Source organism: Monodelphis domestica, chromosome 2 (assembly GCF_027887165.1).
Source record: "Monodelphis domestica isolate mMonDom1 chromosome 2, mMonDom1.pri, whole genome shotgun sequence".
NCBI lineage: Eukaryota > Metazoa > Chordata > Mammalia > Didelphimorphia > Didelphidae > Monodelphis > Monodelphis domestica.
The window spans coordinates 534,575,592-534,601,676 of record NC_077228.1 but is presented as its reverse complement, the minus strand read 5'-3'; the positions used below and the strand labels follow the sequence as shown (position 1 = coordinate 534,601,676).

The window sequence follows — 26,085 nt, the reverse complement described above, 5'->3', positions numbered from 1 at the left end:
TTATCAAATTTAGATAAATCAAATCAAAAAATAAATAAGAAAGAGGTAAAAGAAGTAAATGAAATCCTAGAAAAATTAGAATTAATAGACATATGGAGAAAAATAAATAGGGATAAAAAGGAATACACCTTCTTCTCAGCACCACATGGCACATTCACAAAAATTGACCATACATTAGGTCACAGAAACATAGCACACAAATGCAAAAAAGCAGAAATAATGAATGCAGCCTTCTCAGATCACAAGGCAATAAAAATAATGATTAGTAATGGTACATGGAAAACCAAATCTAAAACCAATTGGAAATTAAACAATATGATACTCCAAAACCGTTTAGTTAAAGAAGAAATCATAGAAACAATTAATAATTTCATCGAGGAAAATGACAATGGCGACATCCTTTCAAACCTTTTGGGATGCAGCCAAAGCGGTAATCAGAGGTAAATTCATATCCCTGAATGCTTATATTAACAAACAAGGGAGAGCAGAGATCAATCAATTGGAAATGCAAATGAAAAACTCGAAAGCGATCAAATTAAAAACCCCCAGCAGAAAACCAAATTAGAAATCCTAAAAATTAAGGGAGAAATTAATAAAATCGAAAGTGATAGAACTATTGATTTAATAAATAAGACAAGAAGCTGGTACTTTGAAAAAACAAACAAAATAGACAAAGTACTGGTCAATCTAATTTAAAAAAGGAAGGAAGAAAAGCAAATTCACAGCATTAAAGATGAAAAGGGGGGACAGCACCTCCGATGAAGAGGAAATTAAGGCAATCATTAGAAATTACTTTATGGATTCTTTTAAAGGAGCTGTGACCTCTGTCTTTCAGCTCTTTCTTTCATTTGTTTTTATAATTCATATTTTTCCTTCTTTAATTTTACCTCTTATTTAGTTTTTTCCTTTCATAATCTCTCCAGTTCCTCTTTTTTCAGCTTTCTCTCTATTTCATCTTTCACAGCCCTCAAAGACATGCTGTTGTCCTCTTTAGCTTTTCTATGTCCATGATGGGCCAGTCTGGGCAATTGTTCTTAAAATAGTCCTTAATCTCTCAGGAATGATTCTTTACAAAATGAATCCTTATGAGTCTGGCATCTATCCCTCTGGACACATCCATGCCAAGATACCTAGAACCTAGTTCAACTGTCATAGAACCGTCATAAAACTGAGATGGTCTCTTCTCTCCCTGTCTGAGGTCATCAAATTTAGTCCAATCACTTGGCCTGTCAGAGCAAGCTTTCATTCCCTTTAATAATGCATTTCTAGTCTCACATAGATGGATGTAATCTTTGGCTGAATTAAAATTCCATTTCAGGTTTTCTAGGGGCCAACATACTGCATCATCACTTTGAGACCCATTCACAATGGAAAGGATCATGTTCCTTTCACCACCCATTAACCCATTAAAATAGATTGAAGTAATTTCATAACATCTGGTCCCTTCATGTTTGCCAAAAATGTAATAATTAAAATTAGGAGACTAGCCATAAATTAATATTTATATTAATCAAAGATAGTAGGGGAAAAAGAAAGATGGAAAAATAAGAGTGAGAAATATAAAGGTACTTTCCTTATTGCTTCATTTAGGTGGCTATTCTATGGCCTCCTAGAGGGCCCCTAGCCACCCTCACAGGCAGGTCTGGTTAGCAACAAACATGGAAGAAAAGAGGCCAAAATTCACCCATACCTCACTTTATCAAATTTATTCTTCTATTCATTATTTACTAAGTCTCACACGTGACATCTCCAGGGCTAGTCATGCTTTCTAATTTGACTGTGCCTCCCATTGGTGCTGTGCAGGGGATGATTGCCCAGCCCCCTGTCTCTTCATATTCTTGTCTCCATTGCTGTCTTTTTCCAGCTGCCATTCTATCCTCATCACCTAATCTACTCCATGATTTCCCTCACATAGTCATTGCTTCCAGGTCCCATGCGAGGTACATGTAGTGGAAAGGGGGAAGGGCATATTTCCTTTCACAATCTCCCCTTTCATTCTTTGGAAGACCAGCATGTTAAATCTCCTCACTTGGGTGTTCTCGGAGATGTAACATGACACGTCTCCCCCAATGAATCGTTCTGCATATGGAGCCTAAACATTTAAAGATTCTCTTCCTAGAGGTACCTCCAGGAATGCAGGGTCTTGGGCACGACCCTAGGAGAGAGCTTTAATGATCTTCACACACATAAATGTTCAACCTTCCCAGAAGTTTGGGAAGAATTTGATGTGCACTTGGGTAACAGAAAGGACATGGTGCCCATAGTCTGAAGCTGTCAGGGATTAATCTAATCACTGCATGAACCCCCAAAACATATAGTCTACCATAATGCTTGGAATCACCGCAGAAAGAAATTCGTTAAAGTTGAAAGAAGCACATGGTTATCCCAGAGGAAAAATAGCTTCCCAACAAAACTAGCCAACTCTTTACTGTTTGAGGTGCCATTCACACAATTTTAGCTCACATCTCTTTGGTCAGTGTGGGCACCTCCAAGGGGTTCCCACTAAATGGGAAAAGCTGCAAGAGGACTAAGAGTGAAGCAGGCTATGCTCTTCCTTCCAAAAAGGTGATGGAGTCAAGTTTCTGTATGAGACACATTTTCAGATACAGAAAATGCCATGCGTTTTTTTTTAATCTCTTACCTTCCGTCATAAAACCAATAAATCAGAAGAGTGGGAATTTTTGGCGATGGGGTTGAATGACTTGCCCAGGGCTTACAAAGCTAGGAAGTGTTTGGAGGTGAGATTTGAACTCAGGGTCTCCCATCTCTAGACCTGGCTCTTTGTCCACTGAACCACCCAGATGCCCCGTAATATCGTTCAATTTTTAAATGCTATTTATTGTAAGGAATCTTTTTTTATTTTGGTGATCAGTGTCATTTAAGGATAAATTTTTTAAAAAGAAATAAGTAATGACTATTCCAACAAAGTAAATTCCTTATGGCTCTGGTCAATAGAATAAAATAGTGTTGGCATTCATCTCAGTTACTGTAACAGAAAAGATGTGATTGAACATGATCCCTTAGAAAATTATAGTATGCGGGGCAGCTGGGTGGCTTAGTGGATTGAGAGCCAGGCCAGGAGGCAGGAGGTCCTAAGTTCAAATCTGGCCTCAGACACTTCCTAGCTGTGTGGCCCTGGGAAAGTTACTTGACCCCCATTGTCTAGCCTTTACTGCTCTTCTGCCTTGGAACCAATACACAGTATTGATTCCAAGATGGAAGGTAAGTGTTTAAAGGGAAAAAAAAGAATAAAGAAAAAAGAAAATTATATTATGCTTACAGATGATACATCATGAAATAATATAAATCTTCTGTATGTATGCACCAAGTAGTATAATTATCTGTGAAGAGAGGACTGAGAGTACAGACAGTCAAAGTGAAAAAGAAAGACTGAATGTAGAGACAACGTTACGGAGTTTGAGTTCCAGTCTCAGCTTTTAGGATTTTGTTCAAATCACTCAGACACTCTGAGCTCATGGCCTGAGCTGTGAATGCAATGAGAATGCTTCCCCTGCCTGTGCTCCAAGTTTCTTGTGAGGATCTAACATGAATATGAGTAAAAGTCTTTATCAGTGAAGTCTTCCTTTAGTTGTGAGCTAATGGCATGTTGGAATGATTGATTCTGCCCATTTGTGTTTGTAGACTTTTCTCTTTGTCTGGGGAAATAGAATGAAAACCAGCTTTTATTCTGCCAGTGGAGGAAAAGGGATGTATATGTGTCGAGGTGACTATACGTGTGTGTTGTTTGTTTCTTTCAGAAGGAAAGATCAGACTTGAAATGAAAGAGATGACTGCAGAGCTAAGCCTGTCTGGGGAAGAAACTCAGAGGCAAAGATGCATTGGTGATGGTGCCTGTGATTCCACTTGGAGAGAAAACTTGGATGTACATCAGAAAATCCACACTGGAGGGAAGCCTTACGAATGTAATCAATGTGGTAAAACATTTGAAAAGAGAGCTTATCTTACTGTACATCAGAGAATCCACTCTGGAGAGAAACCTTATGAATGTAATCAATGTGGAAAGGCTTTTTCACAGAAGTCTGGTCTTACTTTACATCAGAGAACCCACACTGGAGAGAAATCTTATGACTGTTACCAGCTTAGTAAAGTCCTCAGTCAAAAGTCAACCCTTATTTCCCCTCAGGCACTGCCAACTCAGTAAACAACAGTCCTTGGGGGCAGCTGTGTGGACCCCAGCCATACCTTTGAGAACGTTTGCTCTACTGATGACCCTGGGGTGAGGCTGCTGATTAAAGGAAGATTGCAGGGACCCTGGACTGGCCCTGGACGTGGGGCCTCAGCACATTGATCAGACATGGTCCCAGGCTGTGCCTAATGATGGAGGAGCACACAAGTAAGAGAAATGGTTTTGTCTCACTTGGAAGTAATCCAATGCTAAGGTTTACATAATTGAAGCTGAATCCCTTTCTTTTTCCCGATGGAATCATGAGTATGATTACCACTTCAGTTTAGGAAGATGAGAAATAGAGACTGCTTGGTGTCTCTTGACATGAGACTTCAGGGGCCTAGAAGGGAGCCTCTGTGATCTTCAGTGTTAGGTCTTGTCATTTAAAGGTGATTAGGTACAAGAAAAAGAGAGTCACATACTGAAGCCAGAGCGTGCATTGACTACTAGGAAAGACATCCGAATGCAGAATAGAGATTGAGATTGGGGCCTAGTATCAGCCCTGGCCTAGTCTGTTAGTCAGTAAACGTTAATGAAGCACCTACTATGTTCTAGCCTCTGAGGACAAAGGGAAACAAAACACAGTCCCTGTTGTCAGAGCTCAGAATCTAGTATACAAACATAGTGATAGTTCAGGAAGAAGTAAAAGATCATGAACCTGACTGTTAAATGATCCAGGGAAAAGAAGGTGTTTTATGAATGGAAATCCATTTAGTTAAACAGGGAAATAAGTGAATAGAAGTATGAGAACAATTCAGTTTAAGAAGGGCAGAATTGGGGAACAAAGAGTAAAAATCAAAATCATAAGGAAAAAATAATATCTAGCAGTTAAATAGCACCTACTGTGTGCAGTGCATTTTATCAATATTAGCTCATTTGGTTCTCATAAGAACCATAAGGGTTCAGTGTAATAATTATTCTCATTTTACAAGTGAAGCAACCTGCATAAGCAGAGGTCTTATGACTTGCCCAGGATCACAGTACTAGCAAATGTCTGGGATTGGTATGCTTCTATCCAGTGTACCAGAAAACTCCAAATGCTCATATATGAGTGAGGTTGAAAATGAGAGAAGTTTACAAACTTTCTTGCTGAGGGATGAATATGCCTTTTTTTTTGTTTCTTTTTAGCTCCTTAGCCAATCAGCAAAATGAATGGCAATTTACCATTTAAAATTCTTATTACTTTATCCATTGTGCCACTTAGCTGCTTAATTGGAATTGGTTGATAAGAGCAGTAACCATTGTTACAGTAGCCATGAATGTAGCTGAAGCAAACACTATGGAAGCATTTAGAGTTTGATCAAACATCAAAGACTCCAAGATAATTCACCATATCTACACACGTTGCCAATCATCTTGTCATTTGCAACATGAGAAATATGGAAACCAGTTTTAGATGACTGCACATGTATAACCTATATCAGATTGCTTGCCTTCTCAAGGAGCAGTGTGAGAAAGTAGGGAGGGAGAGAATTTGAAACTCAGAATAAGAAAAAAAAATGCTGGGTCACCAGAGCCAAGATGGCAGACAGAAATCAGGGATTTACCTCAGGTTTCCCAAATTCTCCTCGATATGACTTTAAAATAATGTCTCTGAACATTCTGGAACAGAAGAACTCCAAAAAGGATGCGGTAAAGAATTTTTCTGCCTAGAGACTTTAGAAGGCCATCAGGAAAGGTAACTCCCACCATGGTGAAAGTGGAGCAAAGTCTAGCACAGGCTATACCCTAACAGAATAATAGCAAGGCCATGCCTTACTCTGTCAGCAGCAAAGCCATGTGCCCTGACCCATCAGCAGCAGGCCCTTAAGGGAACTGAATTGGCAGAAGCAACTTCTGAAGCTCTTAGTCCACAGACAGTAAAGGGCAGGGGGCGGTCAGACAATTTAACAGGAGATCAAAGGTCCTTTTTCTAGCATTGGATGCAGGAGTCTGTTTCATAGCTCATATGTGGGTTCTAGTTCCAGGCCTGGTGGCAGTCCCAATGTAAGAAATACCATTAGCTACAAGCACTAGAAATAGTAGAATTTGCACCCATGAGGGATTTGGGATGCTGATCACAGTTCCAAAATGTGAAATAAAAGGCTGGTTATTCACTGTCCAGAGTATAAGCCAAGAGAGTAGTGAACACACCTCTTTGTACATCACATCACCTTGGAAGAAGTGAAAACGTATAGAACCACTACACCCCATTCCAGAGCCACCTCTGAAAACACTTACATTTCAAAACTAAACACGAGGTTTCAAGCAATGACTCCTCTACCCCAGGAGCAGACTTCAAATTTAGCATAAAAGTCAGGAAATAGGCTACAGGGACTTCCGGTTAAGATGGCGGCTTAGAGAAAGCTAAAGTTCAGATCTCCGGAAAACCCTTCCCGACCGATCTCAAACTATAAGCTCCTAAGGTGCCGAAATTCAAAACGATCAACAGCACAGACCCTGGGAACCCTCCTCCTGGACCTGGACCCGGTTCAAAAGGTACGGCTCCCCTCAAAAGCCAGAACCCGAGATCACTCGGACCTCAGGGGTAGGAGTGCAGAGTCCAAGGCTCCCGGAAGCCGCAGCCCGGTGGGGCTCAGAGAGCAGGGTCCTCGGAACAACAACCCTCAGGGCCTTCTACCCGAGTCCGGGTGAAAGTTACTGCCTGGGGCTTCCGCTGCAGAGAGCTGGTCGAAACAACAGCAACCCTCAGGGCGGGCAAGACAGCCTCACGGGCTGGATCCTGCTATCCAAGTCTCAGTGAAAGTCTTTGCCCTCGGAGCTTGGGGAAGCTGCAGCCCATCCCCCGCAGGCCGAAGAAACAGCCTCACGGCCAGCGATTCTGAAGGCAACTTCCGGAAAGCGAGCCGGGGGTAGAGTGTGGCCTTGTGGTCCGACCCTTCCATTCCAGTTCCAGTGAGGCATATTCAGTTTAACCCAGGGAAAGCTCATAGAACCAACATCTGCCCAGGACTAAAGCCTCTGAACACCAGACAGAGATAAGAAAAGCTAATCCTCCACATTCAGAGATGACAAACTCCACAGAAGCACAGAAGCCCCAAAATACCAAGAAAAATAAGAAGAAAGGGGCGACTTTGGACACATTCTATGGAGCCAAAATACAAAATACAGAGCAGATAGAAGAAGATATACAAGAAAATTCTCCAAAATCTTCCAAAGGAAATAGAAACTCTCCACAAACCCATGAAGAATTTGAATCAGAAATGACCAGAAAGATGGAAGCCCTCTGGGAGGAAAAGTTGGAAATATTGCAAAAGAAATTCACGCATCTACAAAACCAGTTTGACCAAACTGTAAAAGAAAACCAGGCTTTAAAGCAAGAACTAATAAAGCAAAGCCAAAACACCAAGAAATTAGAAGAGAACATAAAATATCTCACCAACAAGGTGATAGATCTGGAAAATAGAGGGAGAAGAGAAAATTTAAGAATAATTGGACTCCCAGAAAAGCCAGAAATAAACACCAAACTGGACATGGTGATACAAGATATAATCAAAGAAAATTGCCCAGAGATTCTAGAACAAGGGGGCAATACAGCCACTGACAGAGCTCACAGAACACCTTCTACACTAAACCCCCAAAAGACAACTCCCAGGAATGTAATTGCCAAATTCCAAAGCTATCAAACAAAAGAAAAAATCCTACAGGAAGCCAGAAAAAGACAATTTAGATATAAAGGAATGCCAATCAGGGTCACACAAGACCTTGCAAGTTCTACTCTGAATAATCGTAAGGCATGGAACATGATCTTCAGAAAGGCAAGAGAGCTGGGTCTCCAACCAAGAATCAACTACCCAGCAAAACTGACTATATACTTCCAAGGAAAAGTATGGGCATTCAACAAAATAGAAGACTTCCAACTTTTTGCAAAGAAAAGACCAGAGCTATGTGGAAAGTTTGATACCGAAAATCAAAGAGCAAGGAATACCTGAAAAGGTAAATATTAAGGAAAGGGGAAAAATGTTATCTTCTTCTTTTACTCAAACTCTCTTCTATAAGGACTACATTTATATCAATCCATGTATACTAACATGTGGGGAAAATGTAATGTATAAATAGGGGGTAAAGAAAGACCAAATAGAATAATGGTTCTCACACAAAGATTCACATGGGAAGGGGAGGGGAAGAAAACTCCTATAAGAAGGAGAGGAAGAGAGGGGGTGGGGTTTACTCAAACCTCAATCTCAGGGAAATCAACTCTGAGAGGGAAAAACATCCAGATCCATTGGGATCTTGAATTCTATCTTACCCAACAAGGGTAAGGAGAAGGGAAAACCAAGGGGGGGAGGGGGAGAGGGAGAACAAAAAGGGAGGGAAAGAGGGGGGGAGGAGGAGGGAAGAAAAAGGGAGGGACTAAAAAGGGAAACATCAAGGGAGGGGACAAGGGGGACTGATTCAAAGTAAACCACTGGACTAAAAGGTAGAGCCGAAGAAGAAAAGGTTAGAATTAGGGAAGGCAATCAAAATGCCAGGGAGTCCACAAATGACAATCATAACTTTGAACGTGAATGGGATGAACTCACCCATAAAACGTAGACGAATAGCAGAATGGATTAGAATCCAAAACCCTACCATATGTTGTCTTCAAGAAACATACATAAGGCGGGTTGACACCCACAAGGTCAGAATTAAAGGATGGAGTAAGACCTTCTGGGCCTCAACTGATAGAAAGAAGGCAGGAGTGGTAATCATGATATCTGATAAAGCCAATGCAAAAATAGACCTGATCAAAAGGGATAGGGAAGGTAATTATATTTTGTTAAAAGGGACTCTAGACAATGAGGAAATATCATTAATCAACATGTATGCACCAAATAATATAGCACCCAAATTTCTAATGGAGAAACTAGGCGAATTGAAGGAAGAAATAGACAATAAAACCATACTAGTGGGAGACTTAAACCAACCATTATCAAATTTAGATAAATCAAATCAAAAAATAAATAAGAAAGAGGTAAAAGAAGTGAATGAAATCTTAGAAAAATTAGAATTAATAGACATATGGAGAAAAATAAATAGGGATAAAAAGGAATACACCTTCTTCTCAGCACCACATGGCACATTCACAAAAATTGACCATACATTAGGTCACAGAAACATAGCACACAAATGCAAAAAAGCAGAAATAATGAATGCAGCCTTCTCAGATCACAAGGCAATAAAAATAATGATTAGTAATGGTACATGGAAAACCAAATCTAAAACCAATTGGAAATTAAACAATATGATACTCCAAAACCGTTTAGTTAAAGAAGAAATCATAGAAACAATAATTTCATCGAGGAAAATGACAATGGCGAAACATCCTTTCAAACCTTTTGGGATGCAGCCAAAGCGGTAATCAGAGGCAAATTCATATCCCTGAAAGCTTATATTAACAAACAAGGGAGAGCAGAGATCAATCAATTGGAAATGCAATTGAAAAAACTCGAAAGCGATCAAATTAAAAACCCCCAGCAGAAAACCAAATTAGAAATCCTAAAAATTAAGGGAGAAATTAATAAAATCGAAAGTGATAGAACTATTGATTTAATAAATAAGACAAGAAGCTGGTACTTTGAAAAAACAAACAAAATAGACAAAGTACTGGTCAACCTAATTAAAAAAAGGAAGGAAGAAAAGCAAATTCACAGCATTAAAGATGAAAAGGGGGACAGCACCTCCAATGAGGAGGAAATTAAGGCAATCATTAGAAATTACTTTGCCCAATTATATGGCAATAAATACACCAATTTAGGAGAAATGGATGAATATATACAAAACTACAAACTGCCTAGACTAACAGAAGAGGAAATAGAATTCTTAAATAATCCCATATCAGAAATTGAAATCCATCAAGCCATCAAAGAACTTCCAAAGAAAAAATCCCCAGGGCCTGATGGATTCACCTGTGAATTCTATCAGACATTCAGAGAACAGTTAATCCCAATACTATACAAACTATTTGACATAATAAGCAAAGAGGGAGTTCTACCAAACTCCTTTTACGACACAAACATGGTACTGATTCCAAAACCAGGCAGGTCAAAAACAGAGAAAGAAAACTATAGGCCAATCTCCCTAATGAATATAGATGCAAAAATCTTAAATAGGATACTAGCAAAAAGACTCCAGCAAGTGATCAGAAGGATCATTCACCATGATCAAGTAGGATTTATACCAGGGATGCAGGGCTGGTTCAACATTAGGAAAACCATCCACATAATTGACCACATCAACAAGCAAACTAGCAAGAACCACATGATTATCTCAATAGATGCAGAAAAAGCCTTTGATAAAATACAACACTCATTCCTATTAAAAACACTACAAAGCATAGGAATAGAAGGGTCATTCCTAAAAATAATAAACAGTATATATCTAAAACCAACAGCTAATATCATCTGCAATGGGGATAAACTAGATGCATTCCCAATAAGATCAGGAGTGAAACAAGGATGCCCATTATCACCTCTACTATTTGACATTGTACTAGAAACACTAGCAGTAGCAATTAGAGAAGATAAAGGAATTGAAGGCATCAAAATAGGCAAGGAGGAGACCAAGTTATCACTCTTTGCGGATGACATGATGGTCTACTTAAAGAATCCTAGAGATTCAACCAAAAAGCTAATTGAAATAATCAAAAACTTTAGCAAAGTTGCAGGATACAAAATAAACCCACATAAATCATCAGCTTTTCTATATATCTCCAACACAGCTCAGCAGCAAGAACTAGAAAGAGAAATCCCATTCAAAATCACCTTAGACAAAATAAAATACCTAGGAATCTATCTCCCAAGACAAACACAGGAACTATATGAACACAACTACAAAACACTCGCCACACAACTAAAACTAGACTTGAACAAATGGAAAAACATTAACTGCTCATGGATAGGACGAGCCAATATAATAAAAATGACCATCCTACCCAAACTTATTTATCTATTTAGTGCCATACCCATTGAACTACCAAAATACTTCTTCACTGATTTAGAAAAAACCATAACAAAGTTCATTTGGAAGAACAAAAGATCAAGGATATCCAGGGAAATAATGAAAAAAAACACATATGATGGGGGCCTTGCAGTCCCTGACCTAAAACTATATCACAAAGCAGCAGTCATCAAAACAATTTGGTACTGGCTAAGAAACAGAAAGGAAGATCAGTGGAATAGACTGGGGGAAAGCGACCTCAGCAAGACAGTATACGATAAACCCAAAGATCCCAGCTTTTGGGACAAAAATCCACTATTGGATAAAAACTGCTGGGAAAATTGGAAGACAGTGTGGGAGAGACTGGGAATAGATCAACACCTCACACCCTACACCAAGATAAATTCAAAATAGGTGAGTGACTTAAACATAAAGAAGGAAACCATAAGGAAATTGGGTAAACACAGAATAGTATACATGTCAGACCTTTGGGAGGGGAAAGGCTTTAAAACCAAGCAAGATATAGAAAGAATCACAAAATGTAAAATAAATAATTTTGACTACATCAAACTAAGAAGCTTTTGTACAAACAAAACCAATATAACTAAAATCAGAAGGGAAACAACAAATTGGGAAAAAATCTTCATAGAAACCTCTGACAAAGGTTTAATTACTCATATTTATAATGAGCTAAATCAATTGTACAAAAAATCAAGCCATTATCCAATTGATAAATGGGTAAGGGAAATGGATAGGCAGTTCTCAGATAAAGAAATCAAAACTATTAACAAGCACATGAAGAAGTGTTCTACATCTCTTATAATCAGAGGGATGCAAATCAAAACAACTCTGAGGTATCACCTCACACCTAGCAGATTGGCTAACATAACAGCAAAGGAAAGTAATGAATGCTGGAGGGGATGTGGCAAAGTAGGGACATTAATTCATTGCTGGTGGAGTTGTGAACTGATCCAACCATTCTGGAGGGCAATTTGGAACTATGCCCAAAGGGCGAAAAAAGAATATCTACCCTTTGACCCAGCCATAGCACTGCTGGGTCTGTACCCCAAAGAGATAATGGACACAAAGACTTGTACAAAAATATTCGTAGCTGCGCTCTTTGTGGTGGCCCAAAACTGGAAAACGAGGGGATGCCCATCAATTGGGGAATGGCTGAACAAACTGTGGTATATGTTGGTGATGGAGTACTATTGTGCTAAAAGGAATAATAAAGTGGATAAGTTCCATGGAGACTGGAACAACCTCTAGGAAGTGATGCAGAGCGAGAGGAGCAGAACCAGGAGAACATTGTACACAGAGACTAATACACTGTGGTATAATCGAACATAATGGACTTCTCCATTAGTGGCGGTGTAATGTCCCTGAACAACCTGCAGGGATCCAGGAGAAAAAAAACACCATTCATAAGCAAAGGATAAATTATGGGAGTGGAAACACCGAGAAAAAGCAACTGCCTGAATACAGAGGTTGAGGGGACATGACAGAGGAGAGACTCTAAATGAACACTCTAATGCAAATACTATCAACAAAGCAATGGGTTCAAATCAAGAAAACATCTAATGCCCAGTGGACTTACGTGTCGGCTATGGGGGGTGGGGGGAGGAAAAGAAAATGATCTATGTCTTTAACGAATAATGGTTGGAAATGATCAAATAAAATATATTAAAAAAAAAAAGAAATAGGCTACAGAAATGAGCAAACAACTTTGAAAAAGCACTTCACCATAAAAAGTTGCTGTGGTGACAAGAAGATCAAAACAAATTGAAAATGACAAAGTCTCAAAGAAAAAAGTGAATTGATTTCAGGAACAAAAAATCCTACAAGAGCTCATAAAAGTATTTTAAAACTCAAATAAGAGAAATAGAGGGACTTTGAGAAAATAATTGAGTGATGAATGAAATAAATTTTTTAAAAGGGTCCTTAGTTGGGTAAAAGAAGCACCAAAAATACTGAATAAAAAAATGTTAAAAAAAAGGGCACAAAAATATATTGAATAAATGAACTTCTTTAAAATCAAAATTAGCCAAATTGAAAAAAGATATACAAAAATGTACTGAAGGGAACTTCTTAAAAAGTAGAGCTAGTCAAATGGAAAGTAGAGCTACAAAAGTTAAAAGAAGAAAATAATTTCTTTGAAATTAGAATTGGGCAAGTGGAAGCTAATTCCTCCATGAGATTTCATGAAAAAAAATTTAAATCAAAAGAATACATAAATAGAAAAAAACTAAATATCTCATTGGAAAAATAACTGACCTTGAATTGATGCAGGAGAGATAACTGAATGACTGTACAAACTGAAAAGCATGATTTAAAAAAAAAAAAAAAGCTAAATTCCAGGGCTTCCAGATTAAGCAGGAAATATAGCAAACAATCCTCTGAATTGAAACAAAATTCAAATATTGTGTAGCCACAGTCATTATACCACAACATTTAGCAGCTTTGATATTAAATGACTGGTTAATTTCGAATATGATATTCCAGAGTGTAAAGGAACTAGGATCACAACCAAGCATCATCCACCCAGTAATACTGAGTACAAACATTCATGAAGAAAAAAGGAATGTTTAGTGAAATAGAGTTCTTCTTAAGTATTTTTTTGTGAAAGGGACAGAGCTGAAAATAAAATCTGATTTTCAAATATAAGTCTCAAGAGATGCATAAAAGGAAAGGAAATCCTAGAGCAATCAGTAAATTTAAGCTGCTTACGTTCCTTCGTGAAAAGATGACATTTGTAATTCCTAGGAACCTTATCATTATTAGGGCAGTTTGTAGGGCATGGGTATGAGTTTACTATAATGAGATGAATGCATTAAAATATTAAGGGGTGAGATGGATGTATTGGAAGGAGGGAAGGGAAAAGTCAAATGGGTTAGTTTTCTCACAAAAAAGTCAAAAGAGCTTTTGAAGTGGGGGATTAGGTGGAGTTGTGGAGAAGAATTTATATTTTATTGAAAATTGGCTCAAAGGGCAAATAGAATATACACAACTGAGTATAGAAATACCCTTTGCCTTGTAAGAGGATAGGGAAAGGGGATGAGAAAAGAGAATTGGTTAAGTGGAAAAGGCAGTAGTCAGAAGCAAAACACTTTAGAATGAATAGAATGAAAGGAGAAAAGCAAGTAAGATAAACAGGGGAAAAAAGGATAGGAAAAATATCCAGTTAATCCTAAGGTAAAAAAGTTTACAGCAAGTTTCTCTAAACATGAAGAATATATGTGTATATTTAGGAAAATGAAAGTTAAAATACCTTAGGTACTTACCTTACACCTATCTGATTGGCTAATTTGTGAGAAAAAAATAACAAATGGGGGAAATTTGAGATGCTTATGTATTGTTGGTGGAACTATGAACTGATTCAAACATTCATGGGAACAATTTAGAAGCTTGCTCAAAAGTTTCTAAAACTATGCAATATCATGACCAGGTCTGTAGCCCAAAGTTATCTTTTTTGGGGGGAAGAAAGGTCTATTTGTACAAAACTTTCTAGTAGTTCATTTTGTGATGGCAAAGAATTGGAACTATGAACTGATTCAAAGTAAAGTGAGCAGAATATGGAGAACATTGAACACAGTAGTTGCAATATTATTCAGTGATCAAGTGTGAATGAATTAACTATTCTTAGCAATACAATGATCCAAGACAATTCTGAAGGTTGCTACTCCCAAATGCTACTCCCAAAGAAAACTGATGGAGTCTGAATGAAGATCAAAGTCTTCCTTGATTAGATTTGCTTTTGTCAGGTCTTGGAATGCAGGGGGAAAAAGAATGCCTCGAATTCTCTTCAACTGGAGACTCAAATCATGTTACTTCAAGAAGCATTTCTCAACCAGTTCTCTTTTATAAAGCACCTACTAAGGGCCAGACAGTAGACTATGTGCTAAGGATTAAAAGGAAAAAAAAGGATGAAATGATAACTCCCTGGAGGACCTTGCATTTTATTGGTTTATGTCAACAAGCATTTATTAAACATTTCGACACCAAGAAATATTAGGCTCTGGAGATACCAGGCTTTGATTAAAAGGAAAAACCAGAAACAAGTTGCAAAAACTATATTCCCTCAAATCCCAGCATGCCCACATGTGCATTTCCATTTCTACTATTGAGGTCTTAGGTCTCAGAAAGGCTTATTAAGTCCTGCAGCAGACGTGAGAGCCAAAATAGGGGGCCTGTCGAAGAGCCTCAAAGAGCTTTTACTTCTATGAACTTGAAACATAGGAATTAGGAAACAATGGCTGAGGTACTTCCCAGATACAGCTCATAGGCTGCTAAAAGGTCTAGCTCAGAAATTTCCTCATTTCAATCTCTGGAGTGTTACAAGGGAATCACTTTAAAAGACTGATATATATTAATTTAAGGTCGCCAAGGAATCAGCTATGTAATTTCTAAATGAAAAACTCAAGTCAGCCGTCAGCCTTTTTTGGAGTTTAATTACAATAGGAGCAAGAAAGGAATTAGAGATATATATAGAGAGAGAAAGGGGAGAGAAGGGAATAGGGCTTAAATACCCCTTCTGTTTAGGCTGGGCCAAAAGGCCCAAGCCCTTAGATAGCTGGGGCAAAGAAAAAAGATCAGTCCCTTTCACTCACGTGTCCAAAATGGAGAAACAGTCTCAGAGGCCCCCACCTTCAGCTTCCTTCAGAGCAAGCTTCCTCAGAGCCCAGGAACCACACCGACCAAAACTCAATCCTCTCTCTCCGTCTCCAGACCCTCCTATCTTTAAGGATACCATCCAAGTTGCCTCCCCTCAGTCCTCACATCTACCAATCACTCTTCATCAATTTCCCTTTCAATGGAGGCTCTCGCTTAACCCAGGACCGCCCAGAGGTTTCTGGCTTTTGCACATGTCTGTTGAAGGTCATATTTTCAAATGATTAAATCTATACTCCTTTGCTACAGCCCTTTCTAAATCCTGTTAACTTGAGTATGGTAGAGATTGGAATAATTAAATTTTGATCTAGGCTGCAGCCCTTACTCAATCCTATTAGGACTGAATAGGGTGGAGATTTATTCCAAGTATCTCCATTGTATCAATTCTAAAATCAATCAAGACTCAAAGAAATTCCTGTTCTATGCTTAAGCATAGGTCAAAGTCCTTTCCATTGTTCAGCAAAGGGTTTCTGTCCTAAAGTAATCTTAAGAAGGGAAGAGAAGGAACCTCCCATGCCAATGGAGTTCCCATTCCAATAGACTATCAGTAAGAAATTTTCCAAGTATGAAATATCCCAATGGTGAAATTTCCAACATTTATAAGTCTAAGGAAATTTGAGGTTTACAATCCCCCCTGATGATCATTGGGAGACTAGTCTCCCCATTGATCATTTAACATAATCATTTTGTAGTTCTAAATTCACTTCTAACTAAAGATATACACAATATTCAATTTCTAAGAGAAATTAGAATAGTGAGAGAGGAAATAGAAAAGAAAAGAAAGCAAAACCAATGTTTGATAGGCGCATTGACAGAAAACCAAATTAGGGGCAGTCCCTTTTGGCATAAATGTTACAATAAATGTTCAATCAAAAGTTCAGTCCAATCAATCACATCCAAAGTTCATTCTTGATCTTCTTGATGAAGTGTAGGTTTTTGGCATCTTTCTGCAACAGTTCATTCTCTGCATATAAAAGTTTCAAGCTTCTTTCTTGAAGATCTTTTCTTGAACAAAATCAAAATCTTTGAATTTTTTTTATAAAAGTAAAATCTTAAACAAAAGTCTTGGATTTTTATAAAAATAAAATCTCAAACAAAAAAAAAATTCAAAAATTCTTAGATTTTAAATTAAAATACAATCCCCCCTGAAGTAAGTATTTAAAAAAAAATATCAAGTTTAGCTCAGAATGCAATGTTCAGTTATGGGGTTGTATGTGTCAATTATCAAAAGAATAGAAAAAATAATCAAAAACATAAGAAAAACTCAAAATAGGCCTTGTATAGGTCCAGTTTAAAGTAATTTCTATCCCACAAGTATGTAGGACAGAATACAGTAATATTTCACTTAGCCATTTGTAGCCAAGACTACAGGAAGTTGCCATAATATAAGAAGGAAAGAATTAGAATTCTATTTTGATGGGGAAATGTCATTCCCTTGTCTGATTTTTTTTCAGAGATATAGGGAGCCAGCATGATAGTCAAGCTTTGTATTTGTTTGAGTACTTCAAAAGGAGTGTAGATACAAGGAAGTCCTACGACTTAAACATAAGTTAAGCGTCGCAACCTTGAGTCTCACTTTAATATTTCATGTGTGCTCTATTGGCACTATTCAGGTTTAGTCTGTGCTCCTTGTTTTTATCCCTTTTCCTGGAATCAGACACAAACATTAATCACAGTCCTATAATATTTTATCAATAAATGGCAGGTTCCCATAGTTTAAAGCTTTTAGGCATATATTGATATTATAGCAAGAGTATATATATATTAACTTGTATTACTGCAGGGAAAAAATATTAATATTAATTATGTGTACCTTCAGTACAAAAAATGAAAAAAAAATCAAATATTCTGATAAAAAAATAAAAGAAAAGAGATAAGAAAAAAGAAGAAAAAAATCAGTAATTCAATATATTCTTGAAAAAAAAAACAGCATCCATTTGTCTATGGATTATTATCTCCAATTCTTATGATAAGATAGAGTCACAATTCATATGATAGGATAGAGTCAATCAGTCTCAGCAGAAGATGCTTTCTTCACATGTGAGCAGTGAATCCAAGAGTCTCTTTCTCCAATCTTTATAGATGTTGGAGTAGTTAATAATATTTGGAATGGTCCTTCCCATGAAGGTTCAGTTGCTCCAGTTCGCTTGAAATTCTTGATATAAACTTTATCTCCTGGGTTCAGGTCATGCAGAGAAAAGTCTAATGGTCCAGCTTGTACTGCAGCTCCAGATTCATGAAGTTCACGTAGTTTGTGCTGTAACTCCTGTATATAGGAAGCAATAGTAATATCTCCCCCTAATAGCGATGTATAAGCCGGGGAGAAAGGCTTAGCCTGTATAGGCGGATGTCCAAAAAGCATCTCAAATGGTGAAATATGTAAGTCTCCTCTAGGCCTGCTTCTAAGATAAAATAGGGCCAGAGGGAGAATTTCAGGCCATTTTAAATGGGTCTCAGTGCATAATTTGCCAATCATAGTCTTAAGTTCTTTATTCATCCTCTCCACTTGGCCTGAGCTCTGGGGGTGATATGGAACATGGAATTTTGGAGTTATCCCCAAGCAAGAATATATTTGATTTAAGACAGAATCGGTAAAATGACTCCCTCTATCGGAGTCAATACGTGCTGGTAGGCCAAAACGAGGAATAATTTCTTTTAAAAGTATCTTTGCAACAAAATCTGCTGTGGCTCGGGTCGTAGGAAATGCTTCCGGCCATCTGGTTAGTTGATCTACAATTACTAGACAAAATTTATAACGTCCAGCCTTTGGCATTGTTATGAAATCTATCTGTAGGTGTTCAAAAGGTGTGTAAGCCAGAGGACGTCCCCCAAAGGCTTTTCCACGATATGCATGTTGGTTATATGCCTGGCAAATAGGGCAGGCTGAACATACTTTAGAGGCTACAGTAGTTATACCAGGGGCTATCCATACTCTCTTGACAGAGTCCACGATGCCCTGGGTGCCAAAATGACCATTTTTATGAATAGATTGGCAAATTTGGTTATAGAAACTTCTAGGGAGCAGGGGTTTTCCTTCAGGTGACACCCATACTCCATTAATTTGTTTTGCTTTAAATTTTTGTTTCCATTTTTCCACTTCCTTTTCATTATAGGAGAGTGATAAATTTAAATTATCAGTGGTTGTTAATGTTAAAATTAATCCAGGTCCTTCTATGGCTGCTAGTTTTGCAGCAGCATCTGCTCGGTCATTTCCTCTAGAGACAGGGTCAGAGCCACCTGTATGGGCAGAGCAATGAACTACAGCTAGGGCTTTAGGCAGTTTGAGAGCAGAAAGAACTTCATTAATAATTTCTGCATTAGCTATGGATTTTCCAGCTGAGGTTAAAAATCCTCTTTGGAGCCATAGCATCCCGACTGAGTGACAAATGCCGAAAGCATATCTAGAATCTGTATAAATAGTTGCCTTTTTATCCTTGGCAATTATACAAGCTTGTTTTAGAGCTATGAGTTCTGCTCCTTGAGCGCTAATGTTAGAAGGTAGTGAAGCTGACCATTCAGTGGCAAATTCTGAGACTACGGCAGCTCCAGTGTAACGTATGCCATCCCTCATAAAAGAGGAACCATCGGTAAATAAAATCAGATCTGCATTGTCTAAGGGAGTGTCCAAGAGATTATCTCGAGGCTTTTCTGCCATGGACACTAATGTTTCACAGTTATGTAGTGGTTCTCCTGAAGTGGGTAAATCTGGAAGCAAGGTGGCAGGGTTAAGAGTTGAACAGCGTTTCAAGGTAATATTTTCACTATTCAATAAGGTTATTTCATACCTTGTAATTCTCTGATCCGAGAATGCCTGTGTTCTATGTTTTACCAATAATGCTTCAATCTCATGTGGGCACATTATTGTTAATGGACATCCCAATACTAAATCAACGGTTTTTGTTACTAGTAAGGCTGTAGCAGCTACTCCTCTAAGGCATGGTGGTGCTCCTGCTGCTACTGGGTCTAGTTGGGCAGAATAATAAGCAATTGGGCGCTGAGAAGGTCCCAAAGTCTGAGTTAACACACCAGAGGCTACTCCTCTTCGCTCATGCACATATAAAGTAAATGGCTTGTTGTAATCTGGGATGCCTAGAGCAGGGGCAGACATGATAGCCTTTTTCAGATCTGTTAGAGCTGACAAGTGTTCAGGCTCTAATTTTAGGGGTTCAGGAACCGAATCCTTTGTTAATGCTATAAGGGGTTTAGTGATTTCCCCATAGCAAGGAATCCATTGTCTACAAAACCCTGTTGCTCCTAAAATTGCTCTCAGCTGTTTCTTAGTGGTAGGAGCACTCAATTTTTGAATGTTCTCAATTCGTTTTGGAGAAATATAACGAGCACCCGCAGTCAAGATGAATCCCAAATATTCTACTTTTTGGAGACACCATTGAACTTTATCCTTAGAGATTTTATGTCCTCTTTTGTGCAATTCCAAAAGAAGGTGTTTGCTATCTTCTTGACATGTTTCTGCATCTGTTGAAGCCAAGAGTAGATCATCTACATATTTGATTAATTTGCTATTTTTAAATGTTATATTGTCTGTGTCTTGGCTCAAAATTTGCTCAAATAAGCTCGGACTTTCGACATAACCCTGTGGCAGCCGACACCAGGTATATTGTGAGCCCTTCCAGGTGAAAGCAAAAATATGCCTGGAGTTTTCATGTATTGGTATGGAAAAGAAAGCTGAACACAAGACTACTACTGTAAAGTATGTAGCTGTGCTAGGAATAGATGAAATAATAGTATGTATGTTAGAAACTACGGAGTGTCTCTTTATAACGTGATTATTCACTGCCCTTAGATCCTGTACGAATCTATAGATGTGCTTGCCATCGGGTCCTTTTTTTGGTTTTTTAATTGGCAGGATGGGCGTGTTGTATTCAGATTTGCAAGGGATTATTTTTCCCTGTTCTATTAATGAGTTAATAACTGGTGTAATACCCTCAATTGCCTCCTTTGAGAGGGGATACTGAGGGATAGAAGGAGGTGGGCTAGATTTAGTTTTTATCTGCACAGGAACAGCAGATTTAAGTAAGCCTACATCAGAAGAAGATGTGGCCCAAAGAGACTCCGGTATATCTTTAGGTATTTCAAAAATGGAAGGTTCTTTTGCCTCCTGGTTTTCCGAGAGAAGTACAGGGAGTAAATTTAAAGATTCCTCTGGTACTTCTAATGATAATGAGCCATCTGGGGAGCAGGTTATTGTGGCTCTGAGTTTGCATAGAAGGTCCCTCCCCAGAAAATTTAAAGGGGAGTCAGGCATCAAAAGGAAGGAGTGTTGTACCTCTAGGGGTCCTACAGACACCATTCTAGGAGGAAGTCTTTTAACTCTTTGGGTTATTCCTGATACTCCCATTACATTCTCTGAGCCAATAGAATAACATTGTAAATCAGGTGTTCTCTTTAATACAGACCAGAAAGCTCCGGTGTCTAATAGACAATCATAATAGGTGTTACCCACTTTTAAGGTAACATGGGGTTCATTAGTATGGGGAGGGCAGTGGATAGGGACAACGGGTAGTAAGACATCAGGGTCTGGGAAATCAAAGGTTGTATCCTCTGATTCCTGTGCCCCAGCCCCCCCCCTGGGCACCATCATTGTGTTTGGGATATTCCTTGGGCACCCCCCTGAAGGGCACCTCTCTGAGGGGCATTAGTACCTCGAGTAATTTTTGGACGAGCGCCATTTCTCATATATTGTTGAGTATTATCATTAAAATTTTCTTCAATTTGAGCATTGTCATTAATTTCCCAATTCCTATTTCTATAATTCTGGTTTCTAAAGTTCTTATTTCTATATTCATTATAGTTATTTCCATAGTCATTATTATAATTTCTAGAATTCTGGTTTCTATAACCATTATCATAATTTCTATAGTTATTATTTCTAAAACCATTATTAAACTGTGTATTCCTTCCAAACATCTTAAGAAAGGTTCTACATTCCATCATTTTGTGGCCCTTCTTCTCACAGAAGTGGCAAGTAATGGATTGATAATTGGATTTCTGGAGAGGGGCAATTGTCGTTGGTTCATTATCATGCCCACTTTCTAATTTAGTTATCCTATCTATTACACATCTCATTTTTTTCTTCATTTCCTCCATGTCATCATTATTCTCTTTCTCCTTTTCTTCGTTTCCCTTAAAAACATATATAGCTGTTTTTCGCAATTCTTCAAGGTCCATATCTGACCATCTTGGGCATTGTGTTTTAAAATAATTTTTAATTACTTTGCAAGAATTGTTTACAAAGATTCTTCTAACTTGTCTTAAACTATTCTCTTTATTTAAGTCCCAATCTAAGTATCTGTCCCCAAACTCGATAATTCTGTCCATAAATCTGGAGGGTGTTTCGTTTTCCTTTTGCTTAATTTTTTCCAGTTCCATCCACTTATCTGTACTGTCCGCACATTCCTTCATGGCCGTGAGGATGGCCTCTCTACAACGGTATAGTTGTAGATAGTCCTCAGGATTATTATAGTCCCATTCGGGATCCTGAGATGGCCAATGTGCTGCATTACGCCCCCGGGTTTTGTTGACATGAGCAATTATTTTATTTTTTTCACGTTCACTTAAAAAAGCCTGTAGTAAGCTCTCAACGTCCTTGTAAGACGGATTATACTGAAAAAATATGTCTCCCATCTTTTTTGTTACTAGAAAAGGATCTTGTTCATATGTGGGGATATTTCGTGTAAATTCATTTATTTCTTGGGGAGTAAACGGTATCCTATGTCTTAAAGTCACCACATCCCCATTTTGTCCTATTTCAGGTACTTCTCTTAGAGGAAACAGGCCTCTAGTTGGATTTTGCACCTGTGGGTCAGTTTGACAAGGACAGGTTTCTCTAGGAGGACAAGATCTCCCTTGCATTGGAATTTGGTTTTCTGTAGGAGAAGGAACATGAGAAGCTGGGATTGCAGGGGAAGGGTTTTGGGGATTAAATTTAGACAAGAGTTGCACTACACGAGAGAAGCAGTCTGTTAACTGGGCTATAGGGAAGGTGTTTTCCATCTCTATTTCAGGGAAGGAAATTTCCTCATTCAAAGGTTCAGAAACAGGTCTGTTTCTGGTAGAGTGGGTGTTTGCCAATTGATCCTGTAAGAAACATTTTAGATCTTCTAATTGGGCTTGCATTTTATCCTCAATTTTTCCTATTTTATCTTCCATATCTCCCATTTTATCCTCAATATTTCCTATTTTATTCTCAATATTTCCTATTTTATCCTCAAGTTTTTCTATTTTATTCTCAATATTTCCTATTTTTATCCTCAATTTTTTCTATTGTATCCTCAATTTTTTCTATTTTATCCTCAATTTTTTCTATTTTATCCTCAATATTTTCTATTTTATCCTCAATATTTTCTATTTTATCCTCATTTTTTTCTATTTTATCCTCAACATTTTCTATTTTATCCTCATTTTGTTTTATTTTATCCTCATTTTGTTTTATTTTATCCTCAATATTTTTTATTTTTTCATCTGTAAATATAGTATTGAGGAGTACAAAAATGACAGTACCTATTAATATAAAAATTTGGAGGTATCCTTCATTCCTCAATGCCCCTACTTCTTCAGCTGCCATATAATTGTCGAAGAATGTAGTACTCATTTTTATATGTATATTTTGTAATTTCACAAAACACGTGGGGAGCAGGGCAAAGCAACAAACTTTCCACAGGGTTTTTTTTTTTTTAATGCAGGAAGTTGTTCCTTAAGGGAAAGGATATTTAGAAACAGTTCTTCCAGCCAGGACTTTAGAGTCCTGTTGCTGAGATTTAAAACAGCTGTTTTCTGTCTATCAGAGTCACACAGCTGGGAAGTATCTGAGGTCCGATTTGAACCCAGGACCTTCTGTCTCTAGGCCTGACTCTCCATCCGCTGAGCTACCCAGCTGTCCCTTAAGATTAAAGGGAAGAAAAAGAAAAAAACTGCTGATTCCAATTTAACTTAAGGAGAAAAGAGAAAAAGTTTTTTATACTCACGTGTTCTAGCAGCTGTGTCTTTAAGCCAAGTTTTTTGTTAAAAAGAAAAAGGGACTAAGTGGTGAGACAGTATAATAAAAAGGCAAGGAATTTCAAAAGTTTTATTGAGAGGATTCTTTAGACTCCCGTGTGGTCAGCCACAATGTTACAAGGGAATCACTTTAAAAGACTGATATATATTAATTTAAGGTCGCCAAGGAATCAGCTATGTAATTCCTAAATGAAAAACTCAAGTCAGCCGTCAGCCTTTTTTGGAGTTTAATTACAATAGGAGCAAGAAAGGAATTAGAGATATATATAGAGAGAGAAAGGGGAGAGAAGGGAATAGGGCTTAAATACCCCTTCTGTTTAGGCTGGGCCAAAAGGCCCAAGCCCTTAGATAGCTGGGGCAAAGAAAAGAGATCAGTCCCTATTACTCATGTGTCCAAAATGGAGAAACAGTCTCAGAGGCCCCCACCTTCAGCTTCCTTCAGAGCAAGCTTCCTCAGAGCCCAGGAACCACACCGACCAAAAACTCCACCACCCTCTAGTCTCCAGACCCTCCTATCTTTAAGGAAACCATCCAAGTTGCCTCCCCTCAGTCCTCACATCTACCAATCACTCTTCATCAATTTCCCTGTCAATGGAGGCTCTCGCTTAACCCAGGACCGCCCAGAGGCTTCTGGCTTTTGCACATGTCTGTTGAAGGTCATATTTTTCAAATGATTAAATCTTTACTCCTTTGTTCCAGCCCTTTCTAAATCCTGTTAACTTGAGTATGGTAGAGATTGGAATAATTAAATTTTGATCTAGGCTGCAGCCCTTACTCAATCCTATTAGGACTGAATAGGGTGGAGATTTATTCCAAGTATCTCCATTGTATCAATTCTAAAATCAATCAAGACTCAAAGAAATTCCTGTTCTATGCTTAAGCATAGGTCAAAGTCCTTTCCATTGTTCAGCAAAGGGTTTCTGTCCTAAAGTAATCTTAAGAAGGGAAGAGAAGGAACCTCCCATGCCAATGGAGTTCCCATTCCAATAGACTATCAGTAAGAAATTTTCCAAGTATGAAATATCCCAATGGTGAAATTTCCAACATTTATAAGTCTAAGGAATTTTGAGGTTTACAACTTATGTGTCCCGTCCATCGCATTTCTAAGCTTTGCTCTAGCACACATGAATGTGGAGGTAGGAATGGAATGTTGAGGTTGCACTTCACTTTGTCACCTATATACTTACTGGTATGTAACGGGCCCATGTCTCTTGTCACAGTAGACAAATGATCAGTCTGAGGATATGGTGGTCCTAGATATCTAAAAAACACTTCTGAAGACCGATTCAAATCAACTGATATTTTCAGTTCCTTAAATTCATCAAAGGTTACTGATACAGGTTGTAACCTTTTTGAACGAGTCCATCCATCATCATCTATGTAACAGTTAAAAAAGCTAAAAGGAGCAAAAGGCTATTTACGCAATATGTGACCTTCCTATCATGCAAGCTGTGGTCACGTCTCATTTCTGTGGACTGGAATTGTTGCCCATGACAAAACAGAGTTCTGATGGATCCAGTGGCAGATCCAGCATCCATAGGGACCAATGGCTTTGCCATGAAAAGAGTTTGTCCCAACTTGTCTATAGAATTTTTTAGTGGCTTTTTAAAAATATTTTTTATAATATCCCTAGTTTAATCATAGGAAGAGCATACAAATAAGGACAATGTAAAAACACATAGGTATTAACCAAAACATATTAACTGAAGGTAACATTAGATTAATATGTAAACTTAAAAGGAAAATTAAAGCTAAAGAAAAAGCACTATATGTGACAGGATGTCACTCAGTTTCAGTAGAGAGTACCCGTTTTACATGCAGGGAATGTATCCAAGAGTCCTTTTCTCTGATTTAGGTAGCTGTTGCAGTGGTTAACAGTACTTTATTTACACCTTGTCTTCTGGGTGTAGATCTGTATTTAAGATTGTGTTACACTGTGGAGAGTGGAACAGTGAGGTCTGAACAGGCTCCAAATTCACCTCCAGACTCCCTGAGGTCCCTTCCCCTCCCGAGTACCATCATACATCTTGATTCCTTTGGCCATGCCTCTGGCCATCACTTTGGTCATTCTGACCATTTCTCTGTGGTGCTCCGCAATGATTCTTTGCAAAATGAATCCTTATGAGTCTGGCATCTGTCCCTCTGTAGACATCCATGCCAAGATACCTAGAACCTAGTTCAGTTGTCATAGAACTGAGATGGTCTCTTATTCTCTCCCTATCTGAGGTCATCGAATTTAGTCCAATCACTTGGCCTGTCAGAGCAAGCTTTCGTTCCCTTTAATAATGCATTTCTAGTCT

At 38.2% G+C, this 26,085-nt stretch overlaps 1 protein-coding gene across 1 annotated transcript in view; it reads left to right on the top strand.

Moving 5' to 3' along the window:
- LOC103101411 (zinc finger protein with KRAB and SCAN domains 1-like) overlaps positions 1-7,539 on the top strand; it is a 28,357-nt gene extending 20,818 nt beyond the window's left edge. Inside the window, exon 3 of the mRNA XM_056814465.1 lies at positions 3,759-7,539. Coding sequence (XP_056670443.1) covers positions 3,759-4,162 — 404 coding nt within the window. The 3' untranslated portion in view covers positions 4,163-7,539. The remainder of the gene's footprint in view (positions 1-3,758) is intronic.
- The last annotated feature ends 18,546 nt before the right edge of the window (positions 7,540-26,085 follow it).